The sequence below is a fragment of the Cyprinodon tularosa genome, unplaced genomic scaffold (assembly GCF_016077235.1).
Source record: "Cyprinodon tularosa strain WSP-4 unplaced genomic scaffold, ASM1607723v1 ctg117, whole genome shotgun sequence".
Taxonomy (NCBI): Eukaryota; Metazoa; Chordata; class Actinopteri; order Cyprinodontiformes; family Cyprinodontidae; genus Cyprinodon; species Cyprinodon tularosa.
The window spans coordinates 191,121-209,361 of NW_024037970.1; the positions used below are offsets into that span (position 1 = coordinate 191,121).

Here is an 18,241-nt window from a genome sequence, read left to right on the forward strand (position 1 = left end):
TTGTAAATTCTTGCTCTCCTTATCTATTTCTTTTTTCTAACAGACATAGGTCCATTACTGGGTGGAAGGATACATGAACAATTGGATAAGGAGGTTCATCCTGCTTTAAACCAAGTGCTTAATATGGCTGGAGGTACATTTATCCTTTCTTTGATTTACTCTGATTGGTGTAAAACTTCCTGCTTCTGTCATTAGGTTGAATAGCCTGACTGCTGTTTTATGAATAAACTTAAGATCTGATCATTTCCTTTCAGTTGCTGTGAGTAAATCATTCACCTTTAATCAGTATTGCTATATTTTATTGTTTTTTATTTGTATTTTTATGTCATAAAGTGAAAATCCAGAGATTCATCAAAGGTAACTCAGAGACTCAATAAATTTCTGATGATCCACAGCTGTTTAATCCCTAATGTCCCTAATGTTTTTGATGCTGTGGTTGTTCCTGTTATCTGACCCTCTTGTTTTTTCCTTGAAAATGTGGAACCTCCCTAATCCTCAAGTCTCATCTTACTGGACAGCAATTACAACTTTCAAATTGCACTATGCAACATCTGACAACAAATATCCCAGAACCTCATAGACAGTCAAGAAGGAGATGATGGTGATAGAAAACATAAGCAGGGTTGATTTTATTCTATTGTTCAATTTGGATTGCTAGATTTCTATTTCTATAATGTGGGATAGGTATTTTTTTATTAAATGTTGCTAAGTGCATTTTTAAGTTGACAGTATTTGTTGAGTCCACTAAATGTCCAAACCAAACTCTACCTGCATCTGAATGTTTTGACTGTTTTTTGTCTTGGTCAAGTGTTTGTGTAACCAGTCCTTATTTTATTTTAATTAACCTAGAAAAACTAAGTGTGACTAATTATCTAAAAATGCCTTGCTTTGAAAGAGCTTTCATACACATCAAGCCATTGCATTCAACACAATAGATGCATACATAAATATGAAGAAGAAAAAATATGTATGCTTTTAATTTATTTCACAAATGACAAATCTAAAAAGTATCGTTTCTCCATGATGTCCCCCTCCTCCCTTTGATACCCCAAAATAATATCCAATGCATTCAGCTGAATTCTGAATAAACAGCTGTGTGTAATATTACCTCTGTATAAAATTAACTTATATTTATCGGGCCTGAGAGTTTTGTGGTAAGGAAAATATAATTAAACAGCATCTTTAAGGCATAGGAACAGACAGGTGAAGGAAAAGGCTGTGTTGCAGTTTTGAATCTCGGTTATATTATAAAACAATAGACCCATTTGCTGTTTGAAAACAAATACCCCTGTGAGAGAAAGTTGCAAAAAAAAGGATGCCAGCTAACAGAGGCGTGTCAAACTATTCCATTGCATTATCTATGGAAAAATTAAATTACTTTTTCTTTTCAAACACTAATCATCATAAATGAAAACCAGCTCAAGGTCTGTTGAAGGAAATTATAGGTTTAGTAAGTGGCTGTGCACTTTCTGCTGTAGAAATCAGCTTGATTTATCCAAAAACACTCTTTTTGTTTAATACTTCAACAACCCTATGAGGTTATTTCATTTTGCATGAACTGAATACAGCAGCCTATTATTCAGTGAACAGTCCCACCTTACATGGTTCAACATGAGCTGATGGAAATGGCAGAAACAGAACAACTGATTCTGTACCCTAAAAACCCCAAGGCTAGGGCAACATTTGCACTGCATCTGCCTTTTTTACAGAACAGTATTATGAAGCAACCACCAACACCTTTTAAACATCATGTACCCAAAAGAGAATACAAAATTTCAAAGACTTTCACTCAAAATAAAGTAAATAAATATTTATTTCTTAAGGAAAAATACACATGCATTTGTTTGAGTATCTATGAAATCCTAGGTTTCTATTGAAATAAAAGTTTAGACACATAAACATAGCTGATATAAATTAGGCACTGCAGACGTTTTTTTTTTTAACTGATTAGTTACCCAAAGTTATGGGTTGCCCTGAAATGATCCACACAGCCCCTTAGTATGCAGCAGAACTGCTTAAGTTCATTTAAGAATTTGTGTTTGAACAGCTATAAATGCAACAACCTGTCTTTAGATGTGGTTTTGTTTCCTTGTATGTTGGGGGGAAAAAAAGAAAAGAAAAAAACAAGAGCTTACAGCTCAGCTAGAATAGTCTTGATAGATCTGACTCTTATGAAAGGGTAGAAAGATGGGAACCATTACTGAAAAATAAGTCAGAATTTCACTGTGCTAGAAGCATTAACTCACTTGGTTTAGTATTTTATTTGCAGAAAATATGGAAACCCTGAACTATACTCCTTTACTTCTAAAGTGCACTATTTTACTTTTTCTTGCACATAAAATCCTGTTAAATAAACATTACAGTATGTAGTTGACAGGTGAATACTTTTGCAAAACACTTTTCATAACTGTGGCAAACCTAAAGAAGAACAAACGGCTTTCAAAACGTAAAGCTGAACATAAGGATCATCAAACACCATTCTTTTTACATGGGATTAATGTTTGTAACAGCCTCAGTGTTGCCCTTTTTTCTCAATAATTTTTTATCATGCTTCCAGGGTGCTAGCATCTTCTTATTCCTGAACCTTAATTTGAATTTGGACATTTGCTTCAGGTTATTATGGGGCTTTTAGCCAGAACTGACTGCTGCTTTTCAAAACTCTAAAGCTCCTCATTAACAACATTGTTAATTTAAAGAATCTAAATATTCCTCATTTTAAATATGGCTGTTTCTATTCAAGGAAAAAAAGACAAAGCAGTTGCATGAAAGAATTTATCACATAGGTTCAGTTCAGCCTTATATGTTGTAATGAGCTCTGTTCTGGTGATTTCACTCTGTTAATTGGTCCCTGTTTGAGTCTGAATGTGTGGAACATGAGCACACATTGTGTTTTATGTCTTTTTTCTGTCTCTGTATACCTATTAATAAAAATAAAACTAAACTTTCATACATACAACTAAACAATGGGCCAATTATATTGAGGAATGACACAAAACATGTACTTCTAATAGTAATAAGATGAAGCTGTACATCATTTTATCCATCCCACATTTTATCAGATTTATCAGTTACATAGATTATTATTATTTTCCTCTTTATGGGTCTTAATGGCTCGTTTTGTAAAAAGTTGGACCCTGAGGAAATAATCCCTTTTTTTAAAAAGCTAATTAAATTTAAAACTCAACTTGATCCATAAATAATTCTTACTGTTTGATAAAAAGAAAATCAATGTTACAAGTTGAACATCTTATCAATCATGGCCTGGTTTTTCATAGGCAGCCAAATAAACGTTTTTTAATCTCTTCTTTACTCCCTTTCATTTCAGCCATGAGAGAAACCAAAGAGGCCCTGGAGAACGTCAGTGTTTCTCTGGTGGTCTTGCAGGAAGGAGAAAAAAAACTTCATTTCAACCTAAGCCGAATCCGCAACAGCATCAACCGTACCCTCGATGACCCTGGCTGCCTTGATGAAGAATCGGACGCCACCACAGCCCAGCTTTGCCGCAGCATCCGCCAGTCTTTGTCCCAGCTGCAGATTAGTGCAAATTTCACCCGGGTATGAAAATAAATGTTTCACAGTCTGAGAGGGGAGAATGCTGTGAATCTCTTTAGTCTGTTCATAAATGTAATGAAGTTGAAATTAAATTAAAAAGTTAATTATCACCTCTGTAGCAGTGGGAAGATGTAACTTTGATTTAATGACACCAATACATATCTGGACTGCTACAGGGGAAGACTTTTAGCAGCTAGGTTTTCTTATCTGTTACATACACTGTATGACCCATGCTTGAGAGTTTATCATGAGAGAATATGAAGCAAGGAGCCAAGCTGGTCTGATTCCTAGTCAAAAACTTTACATCTACACCAAACAAGCTCCCAGTGCCATGGTTAGCGAGTGCATTGAGTTTGGCTAATGAATTGGACAAAACCAGAGGGTTTTCATAAAACAGATAACACCAACATTCCACAGATATCACAACCAATAAAGACAGTGCAAGGATCAGGCTTCTTCCACACTGGAATCAGTAAACACTGGATTCCTGTGGATGAGAAGAGAAAACCACTGATTAAACTGCTGCTGGTTGCTGGGAGATAGGTGAAAGTGGAGTTTTAGAGGATGCAGTTCAAAATGTAGTTTTATAATGTCAAAGTGTTACCCTGAAACTGTATAGGCTATAGTACTATTAATAAAAAAAAAACATGCATAAAGCTTTATGTAACATAAGTAACATGATCATCCTAAAGCATTATGCCCTTAGCTGAGAATTTTGAAACCTTATTTTATTTTACATTTGGTGTGCATATAATCACAACTCTGTGTTAAAAAAAAAAAATATTTAGGATGGCACATTTTTCCAAATGCTTTTTCAGCCTTTTTCTGCTTAAAATGTCTGGTAGGAGTTCATATTTCTTGCCCATATTATAGTATTTTCACTTTGTAAGGTAATCAATTCTAGCTTTATTCGGAATATTGTGTTTGCCATCTGCTTAATGAGTATAGAAAAACTTACAACAGTGATAAACCAATGACGGCGTCATCTTCCCCTTGCATCAGTATTCATGTTTATTATTGTTGGTTTTTCTGCTGATTTTTAGCTCCCTGATGTGAACCCTCAACTGGAAAAGATGAAAAATGTTGTGAAAACAGATCTCAGCTCTGTTGTCCACAGGGTAAGAGTTAATTAATTACTGAAAAGATTTCACTCAACACTTTTAAATTGGTTTTTATTTTTGTTTTTAGTTTTCAGTTTTTATTATTGTTAACAAAAATAACCAATGCCTTCTCCATTTCACAGGGCTTCTATGCTTTGAATGACACCCCACACATGGTCATTGAACAGACCAGAGCTGTTGTCATGAGTGAGTGTCTTTTAATAGCAAAAAAAAACTACATTTCGGAATCCTATCTTTCTGTTGCTTTTCAGAGCTTTAGGTCTCTTCATGCTTTTAACTGATCTGTCTTTCAGGCATACAGAATTTGGTGGGCAGCGTCGGTAACAACATCACCAGTTTCTCCAAAGTTTTTCCAGTGCAGACATGCCTGTCCAACTTCACCATCTTCATCAGCCATGCACACGCCAAAATTGAAGATTACTATCCTGAAATTGATCAAATAGATTTCTACAGGTGATCTGACATCCTGATCCTTATCTGTTCATAATAAAACAAAACATCTGAATATATATAGTGAAGGAAAGATGAAAGAAGATGCAAAACTTGTCATTATTTTGTTATGATAGAAAATAAATTAATCCCTTTTTTATACCTATAAGCAACTATCAAGGAGAAAGACAGGAATGTTTGAGTATATTATATCCGAATCTAAATAAATTCACAGGGTCTTTCAATAGCTTCATGCACTAAAATGTAGACAAACTGGTTTGTTTTTAAAACAAAGTGGTTACTTATTATTCTTTGTGACAGCTGTACATATTCTCATCTGATATATTACGTACAGTATATTTTATGTATTGCTTCTATCAGTAGTTCAATGCTTTTTTTTTGGTTTAACCTATTGTATCTTGTAAAAAAAAAAAAAAAAAACACAGCTCTTTTACTCAGAATAATAAAAAATAGACTATATCCAATTATTTTGTATGACATTAAGGCCACTGTCCAGTGAAAATGTATTTAGCTTCTGCTTGATGTTAACAGATGGATTGGCTGTATTGCTCTGTGCTGCATGGTGGTTCTGGTCTTGGCCTTTAACTATTTGGGCCTTCTGTGTGGCACTCTGGGATACGACAAGCATGCCTCACCTACAACACGGGGATGTATATCCAATACAGGAGGAACACTGCTCATAGCGTAAGTCTTCATTGAAGAAGTCGAACACTTTTTTCTTACTCAGACTCCTTTAACTCTCCAACTGTTGTTTCCAAACATAATTTTCTCTCTTAATATTTGACATATCTGACATAATTAAAGGTGTGCTATGCTAAACGGAAGAGAAAACTTTGGAATGTCTTGATAATAATCATAAAATAAAAATATTCACAGTTATAGTTTTAACCAGATTTAACTATTATCACCTGAGTTCAAGTTTGCTTTGTACCACAGCGGCGTTGGATTTAGTTTCATTTTCTCCTGGGTGCTGATGGGGCTGTTGACTGCCATGTTCCTGGCAGGAGGAAACATGGAGAAACTCCTCTGTGAGCCGTTCCACACCAAAGAGCTCTTCAAGGCAAGTGAAGAAGCAGACAAGCGTTCAATTATTTCCAAACACTTGCTTGTAATTCTCAATGGGAACAGAAGGAGTTCTTTGCATCATAAATGTATTGCTTTAACACAAACTCAGGAAAAACAGATGATGTTGCTTGGACTGATTACGGTTTCTACTGAGTTGCAAGTGTGTAGAATAAGAAAATATGACTTTGTATGAATTTGAAGTCGATATTTTTGAAAATTTCTCTTCAGTAGTCTGTCAGGCTGGACCTTAGTGCCTTTGACACTACGGAGTAATTATTTGTGATATTTCTTTTGCTGCTTCCACCAATAACCCATGTCATTATGTGATAACCCGATTTATTGCCTTTAACTGATTGGTTATGGTAGAATAGAATAGAATAGAATAGAATAGAATAGAATAGAATAGAATAGAATAGAATAGAATAGAATAGAATAGAATAGAATAGAATAGAATAGAATATACCTATTGTCCCCTAAAGGAAATTTTTCATGGACCCAGGTTTACAGTACATAGTAGTAGCTGCCATTAGAAGCAATGAATACACATAAAAAATACCAGCTAAAAATAAACAAATAGCCTACATACACACTAATAACACATCCCCTAAGGAATAAAAATAAAAATAACATACAATACTAAAACAACATTGATTTGCCAGATGGACATTTCAACAAAACAGTACAATAGTGTACTATTTGTTAGCTATATTTCTACCAAGTTTACACCAACACGCTTTTCATCATTTTGTTGTAAAGCATATGTGTTAGCATAAATGTTGAGCAGAACTTGAAAAGAAAATGTATTATATACTTTAACCTATTATTTTTTCCCACAGGTCGTGGACAGTCCGTATTTGATCAACCCAGAGTGGAAGAATTTCATCCCTGGCTACCTGTATAATGACTCTGAATTAGAGCTGACGACAGAAAGCTTGTATAGGTAAAGGAAACTCGGATACATACATTTACAACTTTCTGCAGATTTATATCTTGATTTCAAATTTCTTATTTTGATTTAATCTAAAATAATTTCATATAAAAGTATATTTTATAGAGTTTGGAATTTGTATTTAAGAAATTAATAAGCAAAAAATGCATTCCTCTGATATCAAAACTAGGAAGAAATGAGAAAAGTGAGAGTTTTAAACTGAAAAAGACTTTTTGCTCTTTATCTTTCTTAAAATTTTAGAAAGCACTGATGAATGTGTTTTTCTTCCAAGGGAATTAATGTTTTATGTTAGATAATCAAATAAATAAGTTATTTAGATTTTGCTCAAACTTTCCGTTCTGTCACATTCATCGCTTGTGGCTTTGAGTCTCTTGATGAATATTTCATTCATGCAAATGAAGGAGTGGCGGTTAACTTGCCGTAGCTAATTAGAGTCATTTTTATACACCATCAGTGCTGCCTTTCTGCAGCGTATTTCTATGTCATTACATGAGCTTTCATCATCCTACTATTTGATAAGGATTTATGAGTAATCTTGGATGGTAGATCCAAAGTTATTAGGTTTACAAACAAACAGACATGGAGCACTAACACACTGGAGTCAGCCTAGTTGGCTGACTAAATGTTTTCATTTGTGTCTGACATTTGAAGAAGGATTTTAGCTTTTTCTGTAAATTATCCAGCTTCAAGCTTTAAACATATTTCTGTACTTCCAGTCAATTACACATGATGGCAGCAAAGGCTTTCTCTCATGCTCTCCAGTATGTGTATTTAATTGTCTGTTTCTTTTCAGCACTTGCAAAGAGAACAAAGGCATCTACTCTGCCCTCCGCCTGGACAAAGTCTTCAACATCTCCTCATTCCTTAACACTACAGTGGTTAGTAACCTGCACAAACACAACAAATATGAAGATTTAGCCAATCCAATCCAACTTTATTTATAAAACATTGTAAAATTTCTCAAAAGACCTAAGGGCTGTACAGTGAAACAACATAGCACCACTACACACCAGACTCAAAAAACCATACAACCATAAAAGTCCAATTGAAATCAGAAGTATAAAATCTATAATAAAATAAAAATAAAAGTAATTTAAAATAATGTATCAAAGACTAAAATCAACATCTAATACAGTTTAGAAAGCCAAGGCAAAGAGATGAGTTTTTAAGAGCGATTTAAAATCAAACAATGAAGTAAACAATTTAATTTGCAATGGAAGGTCGTTCCAAATTTTTGGAGCTGCCACAGAGAAAGCATGATCGCCCCTAAGCTTCCATATAGTTTTTGGCACCTGAAGAAGCAGCTGATCGGCTGACCTGAGTGAACGGGAGGGTGCATGAAGGTGGAGCCAGAAGAGAAGTGGCCCCTAAACTAAGCCCTGTGGCACCCCATACAATAGGGTAGCAGAGGAAGACTTCTACAGTAATCGCTAAGAGAGACACAGAAAGTTTGGTTTTCTAAATATGATTTAAACCAATCCATTGGCGTAAACCTGATGCCAACCCACTGTGCCTGACGAGAAAGTAAAATTTTGTGGTTTACTGTATCTAAAGCAGCACTTAAGTCCAAAAGTACAAGAATCACACAGTCACCAGAATCTGTGACTAAGAAAGTATCATTAAAAACCCTTAGAAGAGCCGATTCAGTGCTTTCTAATGTTTTAAAACCACACTGGAAAACCTCTAAAATATCATACTCTTCAAAAAAGGCCATCAGTTGATCATAAAACACTTTCTCAATCATTTTTCAGATAAAGGGAAGATTTATGCTGTAGGTTCTGGTTATGTAAATACTAAAATCCAAGAGATTGTTAAAGAAGGGGAAATCACTTTTATCTCCTCAAAAATGTACTGCAGAGTAAACATGATAACCACATAGTGCTATGAATAAGACCATTCAAAACCTTTTAAGACCGAAATGAACCAGATTATAAAGTGTAAATATTTACATAAATAATATTTAATACTAATAAATAGAAATTGCAAATATATACATATTTTTTCTTATGTTGATGTTACATTATATGAATAGGCGGAAAGTCTTTGCCATACTTTGCAATATTATAAATACAAAGCAATTGTAAATGTATCTCAGAGTGCTAAAATATTAGCTCTGTTTCATGTCCCTGTTCCTAATATAAACAGGCATCTAACAGGAATAAAAAGATGAAAAAAAACATCAAACAATAATTTATGACAAAACCTAATGAAATTATTAAGATGTTATGTAAAGAAACGCACAATCCAAACAACAGGATAATCATGCGTCACAAAATGACTGACATAGGCAGTCCTGATGCTCCAAAAGTGGTAATTTGCATTATAATTGAAGGCATGGTAAAATGAAAAATCTGCTCTCAAAGAGCAAAACTATTGGACTGAATGCCCCTTTGAGTGGGTGCATGTACACAGTCTTCTCTGGCTGCTCCTATTGTGGCTTTGTTCACATCTGATTTCATATTAACAAAATCAAACAGATAATGAGTATCAAAGGCAAAGAGGCTCCTAGAGATGATGTTTATAACACTTCTTCATGTAAAGCTTCTTTACTTTAAAAAAAAGGTTTGCAATGTCTTAGACTTTGTAGGGTTTAATTTTGTCCAGTATATCAAACTAAGAGGGAGTAATATTAATATTTAATATATTCTAGTGACTCATTATTGTAGCCAGCAGCTGAGTCATACAATACGTAACATAATTTTGGACATTTATCATTCATCATTGTAATCTGAACTTCTCATGTGAACCTCATAAAATCAGAAAAAAATATCTTGCATTTCGCCCTAATTTAAATTTCTTTCTTTTGCATCTTAACTGTAACAACCATCTTTATCTCAGAAATAATAATGGATCATCTTACAAATGAATTAGAATGGGAAAGTCACACCAAAATCAGAAGGCAACCTTTTTTTTATCTAATTTTATATCATGCAAAATTACAATGATTAAACATTTGGGCCGTGGTGTCAATAACATCTGTATGTAAATAATGTAAAATTATCAGAAAAATTCTATTGACTTTGTCACCCTTTGTTGTATTATAGATGTTAGTAGACCTGTTAAGTTGTATTCTTGATACTAAAACGGATTGACTGGTTTGACTGCTGTAACCATTGTGTTTATTATCCAATCAGACTTTTCGCAAGCAGCCAAAAAGTCAAGTTAGGAGGATTAAGTTTCATTAGGTATTTTTAAGTGTATAAAGTGGCTTTATATGATAAATAATACATTGCATTAAATTGTAATCCTGACATGAAGCTATTTAGTTATAAAAATTTCTCATTAACTGTACCAGGGCTCAGGAGATGGACATCGGTATCACCTTAAAAAGTGATAAAAATGTTTTTTTTTACTCCTTTCTTACACTTGGAAGTAGATAACTTTGACTTTAAAACATTTATTGTACTCTGCTGAAAAAAAGCACAAAGCAAAAAAATTAAAAGAAAAGAAAAAAGAAAGAAAAATCTTGTATGCAAGGCGTATTTAGTTTTCTGGAAAATCCTAAACTTTTGTCATGGTCATACAGTTAGCCGGGAAATGACTTTATTGTCCCAGTGTTCTTTTTACAGTCTTTATGGTGGCACACACACAAAAAAACATCCCTCTTGTCTGGGAAATAGGACATTCTCTGGTTAAGGCATTCCTTTACAAAACCAGTTCTACCAAGAAATGATGATGTTTGTGGTTCTGAGAAGAGCTCAAAAGAATAAGGATACCTAGTGAAATCTTTTGTTATGTCGGCTGTCAGTCCACGTAGAGTTGGTGCACGCAGACACAACAAATACAGCTCTAAAGCACAGCTGGAGGGCAAGACATTGTCAGGAAAATACCAACAAATGCATTTCTGAATTGAATATCTGCAGCAGAAAAACAAAGATAGAATATTTGAACAAACACGATCCACATCTGTGTTCATCCATTGAGTAATTCACAGTCTCTGGAAAAATTTTTACCGTGCTAGTCACATGTTTACATGCCGCTATCATCACCACTAGGAATGGCATATTATTTGGAACTGTTAAATTTTCTTTTTCAGTTGTTCTGTTTTCAGGGTGCAGTGATTCAGTGGCAGGTATTATTTAAAAAAAATAATCTGATGCACAAGTTGTAATTAACACAGTCTTTTTCTCATTGACAGGGGACAAAAATAACAGATAATTCATCTACTAATATTTTCTCATATCAGTTTTTCTTAGAGTTTTTTTTCTCAGAAGCAAATGACGGTTTTATTAGGCTGCATCATAATATATTATGCAGCTCTGTAATTATAAATAACCTTTTTATTGGCATGTCATTATCCAGGGGACAATGGTTTAATTTGTGGTCATTTTCACAAAAAGAACAGTCAATGAGCTCTATGTGAGATCAAACTACTATTGAAATATCATCCAGAATAGAAAATTGCTAGAAAGTTCAGCAAAGCTCCTCTGGCATTTTCAATTCACTCCATGGCTCTTTGGCTTTATTATTACACTAAATGTGGAATCTTTGGGTTTGTGTCTGTCTGAATTCATCAAATTAGGGTTTTATTGTCAATATTTTTATGTTTATGCATGAGACAGATGGAGATGTCAGACGTCAATGATGGGATGACAGACGTGGTCTGTGTGTGTGCATTAAAGGAGATTTTGCAGAAAGTTGTCATGTTTGTTGATGGAGAGCTCATATTAAGCATTCATATCATATGTTTTCATTGACTGTTTTTGAATCAAAAGATTTTTTTTTGTATTATTTTCATGTTTTTTATTTTGTTTACATTTCTGTAGCAGCTTCTGACAAGCATGAAAGTTGTAGCCCTGCTACTCATTAGTATCTTTATAACATTATTGGGGCGGTAATTATGCAGATTCACTTTCCTCATTAACACACACAGGGAAACTTGCATCATGTTTACAAGGCTTATTTAGGAATTTTACTGAAGTTAAGAACGTTTGTTAAATCTGATGTTTCTTATTCGTTAAAGCCCAAGATAGGAAAAAACCTAAGAATTTTATGACAAGAATTAAAATAAATGTTGTTGCATGAGGTCCAGCATGAGTGAATAAAGTGATATCCATGACAGTGAGTTTGCAAGAAATACAGTCTTCAGTGTTGGTTGATGAGAGGGGTGGTATGGTATCAGCGTTAGCCTCAACACTATGGAGGATGAGCTTTACCATATAAATAAATGCTCAATAAATAAAAAAGCACACCATTTATTGCCCCCCAAATATACAATAAACAAATAAATGTTGGTAGAAATTAAATTATACAGTGAGACATAAATGTATATATGTCTTTTAATTAGCTTCTTTATTGATTCTCCTTTGTAATAATTCCCTCATTTATTTATTGTCCATTATAATCTTCAACTTTATTTATTAATGACTGATTTTCTTAAGTATTTATTTATATGCATGTTATAATATTTTTACCCTATTTATTTCTTCAATGCTATTTATTTCTGCCCGTCGTTTTTACATTTCTGTATGCATTTCTGCCTTTTTATTTCTGTATTTATTTTTAAATATGGTAGAGCTGGTCCACCATACAACACCCACCCCAAACCATCCTTTTCAACTATGTATAACTTCTGGTAAAAAAAAAACAATCAAATATTTATTCAGAAATAGATTACCAATATATTGAAAGCAGTTCACCAATATAGTTGGTGTTATGATTTTACCCTGAGAAATTACATGTTTCAGTAAATCGTCAAATCTTCGACATTGATAAAGAACATGACTAGATGTAAAACCATAATTATGAATGTTAAACATTAATCATATAACAATATATTTTCATTTTTAGGTTAAAAAACAAAACTACTTTTCAAAACGTAATTCAAAAACCATTAGCTGTGGCTATAATGTATCATGCTACTATCAGCATTTAAATATGTGAATAATTAAATATTTAAAGCCATAATGAAAAGAACATTTTTGAGAAAAAACTAATTTAGTGAAAGCTATTTTTATAGGGCTCCTCTTTAAGGTAGGTCATCAGATGTTGGCATTTTTCACTCCAGCTTTAATGTGTTGTAAATGTGTTTGTGTATATAAGGAAACCAAAGGCCCTGTTGGTGATCAGGTTTGAGCAAAAACCTCTCATGAAGTTTTGTGTAAAGATATTAGAGCAGCTGAGGGTCACAGAACAAGCTGTTGTTGGCATAAATTAACATCTATTTAGCTTTTAAGATTTAAGCAGGTTTATAAAAGGGATTAATTAACTGAGGACTAATTGTTACAGACCTTTCACCTGTTTTAGGATAACATTTGGAATTTTCCATATTGAGTTTGAGAATCCCTGTTCTGGATAGTTATCCACAGCTTTTCTTATTGCTCCAAAACCCCTCATGCCCTGTTGTGTTTGCAGTTCACTAAGGATGTGGTGCGCCAGCTGGAGAGCTTCCGGATCGACCTGAGAGGAATAATCTTGTTAGAGTCAGAGGGGAAGCAAAACCTCCAAGATTTCTCTGAAGCAGGCCTGTCAGAGATTAACTACGCGGACTTCCTTGAAGAGGTGACATTTGATACCTTAATATAGGAACTAGAAAACAAGAGAAAAAAAACCTGGTTAAAAGCAGGTGTTGTCAATTGTTTAGGTTCCGTTGCTTTAAATGGCCAATGTTAGAGAAAAGAAAATTAACATCTTAATGATTTTTTTTTTATTGAATTACTAAATCATCAACAACTAAACTTTAAGTTATGTTCTGCTGAATTCAGCTTATACTTTGATATCCAGTTAAATCCATTCTTAGCAAAATGGCGTGAAGGGACATTTGTTCTATTCCTCAGTTCGACCTCTTGGGTTCACCTAAATTAAAGGCAGTATAAGAATTTTTAAAATATATTTATTTTCAGGCCTTCTGCTCGTAACAAGTGGTGAACAGACTTATCCAATACATTGACAGTATTGATACTATCGTGGTCGACTTGAGTTTTAGATTCACTCTTAAATTCACTGCTGCTGTTTGGTGTAAAAGGCAGCGGCATGTTTATATTTGTTCTACACAGGCCAACAGTGAGGCTCCTTCAAGATTTTTTTTTTACTTTTACTGTTTGATAAGTTTGTACAATTTTTCATTTTAGTAAAATCATGAAAAACATTTACAAAACACACTCTCTTTTGTGGAATATGAATAACAATAACTAAGATGCATCAATAAAATAAAAAATTCCCCTCATGAGCAGTTTGTGTATTTAATAAAATACACAAAATGCACAAACCGCACAAACTGCGGAATACCCTAACCCTAGTGTGACCTAGGGTTAGGGTATTCCGCTTAGAATCCACAGTTTCTGAGTTCAAACCCCACTCCCACTGACTGACACTCTGGGTCCCTGAGCAAAAGACCCTTAACCCCACACTGCTCCCCAGGTGCCGCACAATGGAAGCCCACTGCTTCCCAAGGGGATGGGTTAAATGCAGAGAGATCATTTTGTTGCTCTGTACTTGTGACATTGTAAATACAATAAAAAAAGTTGAAAAGCTTAAAAAAAAACACCAGGCCGCCACTCTCAGGAAATAAGTAAGTACCATATTCTCCGGTCTATAGAGTGCACCTCACTATAATATAGACATATAGACAGATTTATTTTGTCATTTATACATGAGTGTATACAAAAACAAATCTCGTTTAAAACAGCCTAAAACAGCTATAAGCTGCAGCCACAAAATTTTTTGAAAAAAAAGCAAAAACTTACCCTTAGCAAAAAGTAGTATACCTGAAATAAATTCTATTAAGAATACTTAAGTATAAGTTTAGAAAGTATACCCGAACAATGTACTTTTAGTGTACTTGAAGTATTACTAAAGTAATACTTCTTCGAACTAAATTGGGACATTTTTAAGTTTACTAAAGTATACTTAAAATATACTTTACTAAACAATAAAGTAAACAACAGTATAGTCAAGTTCAGTTGACTATACTATATACTAAGTATATGAAATATAGTTTAGAATAAGTAAACTCTAAGTGCACTGCCTGATTTTAAGTATGAAAATCATGCACTTTTAGTATAGCCTACTTGAATAAAAACTACCTTTTGCTAATATATATATATATATAAAATTAGGGGTTAATTTTCATTTAACACAAGAACATGGTAGCAGCAAGCACGGTGGAGAACAAATGTCCCGGATTCATACATTTTGCCATTTATTTGTCTCATTAAAGCTGCCAAACCAATGGAGAGACTGAGCTCAACTCAGACTGGGCTAAAAAATGGACAAAACCCCTTTTTTCAGTAGAAGCTCTCACTGCTGTGAGCCAACAAGCTAATGGGAGCTAGCATTCTTCTTCGTCCCATAGTCCAGGGGCTATATATAGAGCTCCCCCTACAGGTTTGGTGGGAGACAGCTCAGTAGATATCAGCGGATTATAGCCTGGTGTGTTATATATATATATATATATATATATATATATATATATATATATATATATATATATATATATATATATATATATATATATATATATATATATATATATACATATATATATATATGTATATATATATATATATATATATATATATATATATATATATATATATATATATATATATATATATACATATATATATTCTTCTACTGAAAAAAGGGGTTTTGTCCATTTTTTAGCCCAGTCTGAGTTGAGCTCAGTCTCTCCATTGGTTTGGCAGCTTTAATGAGACAAATAAATGGCAAAATGTATGAATCCGGGACATTTGTTCTCCACCGTGCTTGCTGCTACCATGTTCTTGTGTTAAATGAAAATTAACCCCTAATTTTATTTCCAACTATCACTTCCTCCTCTGGCGGTTAGGATCTTCTTATAAGCTACATGGTTCAAACAGTGGGGGAAAAGTAGCGGCTTATAGTCTAGAAAATACTGTAATAGTTGCATACAGTGTTAAATGTAAATCCTCACTTTCTATGTCATTCCCAAAATCCAGCGTGTTTCATTATAAAGAATGAAAGCCTAAAACCATAAAACTGACCAATTGTCAGCATTTATCTATCTTTTCTTCAGCCTTTAGTGAAAGCCTCCACACTGAAGAGTGTTGTCACTGTGGGCTGGAACTTATTATACCCTGTTTACTCCATTTAGCCTTCCTATTATGTGTTGACGGTCTGAATCTCACTCTCTTGCTGCATTTAAATAGCAAACATATCAGGGCAAGAAAAAAAAAACAACTCTTTACTTTTGAAACGCTTATTGAACCTCTGTGCGTCCTCCAACCTCCTTTATTAAACAACTGATACATTGCATTCCCTTTTTTTTCTCTCTTAAGGTTAATAAAGGTGTCACTGTGGTGGATGTTGTCTCGTTCGCCAAAGAGCTGGAGTCCCAGACAGACCTGATGGTAAGGAAGCTGATTTGGCCTCTTTTGTTGATGCAGTTTACGTTGACGAGTTTTATATAACCTTTTCTCTCCATGTTGTTATTTTTTATGCATCTATTGACTTAAAATGCTGCAAGGAGGCCTTGGTCTTTGTAAATAGTCTCTATTGGTGTGCAGATTTGGTTGCGCTGGCAAACACAAAATAAATGATCCTTTCCAAATGCTGAAACTAAATAAGATCATTAAAAATGTATGGTTGGGTAAACTTTAATTTAATGTCTCAGTTTATTGTTTCATTTTATTTTTATAGATTTGGATTTAAGTGTTTCTTGCTGACTTTGTAATTATTAAATAAAAAAATGATTCTTTCTGTGATGTCTGATTGACGACAACTAAGGAAAGCGTTGTTGTCTGTTACGTGACAGAAACGTTTAAGAAAAGAACTCTCCCCGGGCAGCAGGAATCTGACGAATGCAGTCTTTTGTTTGTTTCTTTTCTTGGGAATAAACCTCAACTTGTTTTCTGTCTTTTATTTCAGCCCAGGGGACGTCTGCAGACAGCTCTGAAAGGCCATGTGGCCACTCTTCAGCGGATCCACAGACAACAGATAGCTCCAATGGAGCAAGCCATGGTAATCCTCGCTGTGTCCAAGAAAGTTTTTCCAGAACTTTGGTTATGAGTAGACCAGACTTACATAGTTAGCTTTCCACATAGAAGTAATATGAAAATATTGACATACTTTCAACAATTTCCAACTTTGTTTTTTACTCGGAGCGTCCTGAGAAAGTCCTAAACGCAGCATTTAGGAGAAACTTGGTGGTTTTAAAGATATTAAATTCAGTTTCAATCTCTATGTAAGATTTCATTGTAGATTAATATGATTTGATATTTCTGAAAGTAGGTTTGTGTTTCTTGTAAAGTTCCCTGAGATTAAACATTTGTGTTTGATAATAAAATAAAAAAAACAAATAATATAATATTTTATAGTTCCTTTTGGCCTGTTTAGTGTAATCATTATTCTCTTTTCGCTATGTTGTACTTTTGCCGGTTCACTTTCTTTCCCTAAATTCTTAAATTAAATCAAGAAATCCCTTATCAATGTTCCTGCCTTTACAACCAGATATTTGAATTTAATTTGGCAGCGTTGAGAGGGGTTTTATGTAAATACAACTGTGGTCAAATTTTATGTTGAAAATGTGCAAAAAAAATAAATCAATAAAAGTACTACTATTGTTATTATTTATATAACTAAGGAAATATACATATTTTTAAACAGAAAATCATTCGAAATTTACTTTTGTTTGGTTTGATGTTGTTTGGTAAGTTCTTTGATATAATAAATCAGTGCTTTTGACCCCAGGCCTGTGTCATAATAGACATTTTCTCAGTGAAAAGCAGCACCTCTTTTTCAGATATTATCTAGGACGTACAGCATCAAGCACTTTTGGTTCTCTCTACAACTTTTATTTATTTATGTTTTTGCTGTTCTTCTTGTTTCTCTGTTCACCTTCAAGAAATATGTTAGAGCAAGGGTAAGCACAAATGTATTTATGATATGCTTTGTGTCCCTTTTTACAGAAAGCTTTAAAGAAACTGAATCTTTCAGATGTTATGTTTTGTTGAAAACACAGTAAATTATTTTTTTCTTCTGTTGTATGTATATGCTCATCACAAACATGTGGCTTATATCAAAGCCTTCATGCCAAAATAGTACAAAATATCCACCTAAAATTTTTTTATATTTGTCAATGATAAAACAAAAGAGACATTTTTTATGTTTCTTTTTGTTTACCGGT

The 18,241-nt window shown here is 33.7% G+C and overlaps 1 protein-coding gene across 2 annotated transcripts in view; it reads left to right on the forward strand.

The window, feature by feature from the left end:
- Positions 1–18,241, forward strand: part of prom1a (prominin 1a) — a 143,212-nt gene that overhangs the window by 107,651 nt on the left and 17,320 nt on the right. For both annotated transcript variants that reach the window (XM_038307956.1, XM_038307963.1), the window contains exons 20-33: positions 44–133; positions 334–357; positions 3,326–3,555; positions 4,596–4,670; positions 4,796–4,859; positions 4,967–5,126; positions 5,655–5,807; positions 6,060–6,183; positions 7,025–7,128; positions 7,931–8,015; positions 13,492–13,638; positions 16,395–16,466; positions 16,984–17,076; positions 17,960–17,977. In XM_038307956.1, coding sequence (XP_038163884.1) covers positions 44–133; positions 334–357; positions 3,326–3,555; positions 4,596–4,670; positions 4,796–4,859; positions 4,967–5,126; positions 5,655–5,807; positions 6,060–6,183; positions 7,025–7,128; positions 7,931–8,015; positions 13,492–13,638; positions 16,395–16,466; positions 16,984–17,076; positions 17,960–17,977 — 1,439 coding nt within the window. The remainder of the gene's footprint in view (positions 1–43; positions 134–333; positions 358–3,325; positions 3,556–4,595; positions 4,671–4,795; positions 4,860–4,966; positions 5,127–5,654; positions 5,808–6,059; positions 6,184–7,024; positions 7,129–7,930; positions 8,016–13,491; positions 13,639–16,394; positions 16,467–16,983; positions 17,077–17,959; positions 17,978–18,241) is intronic.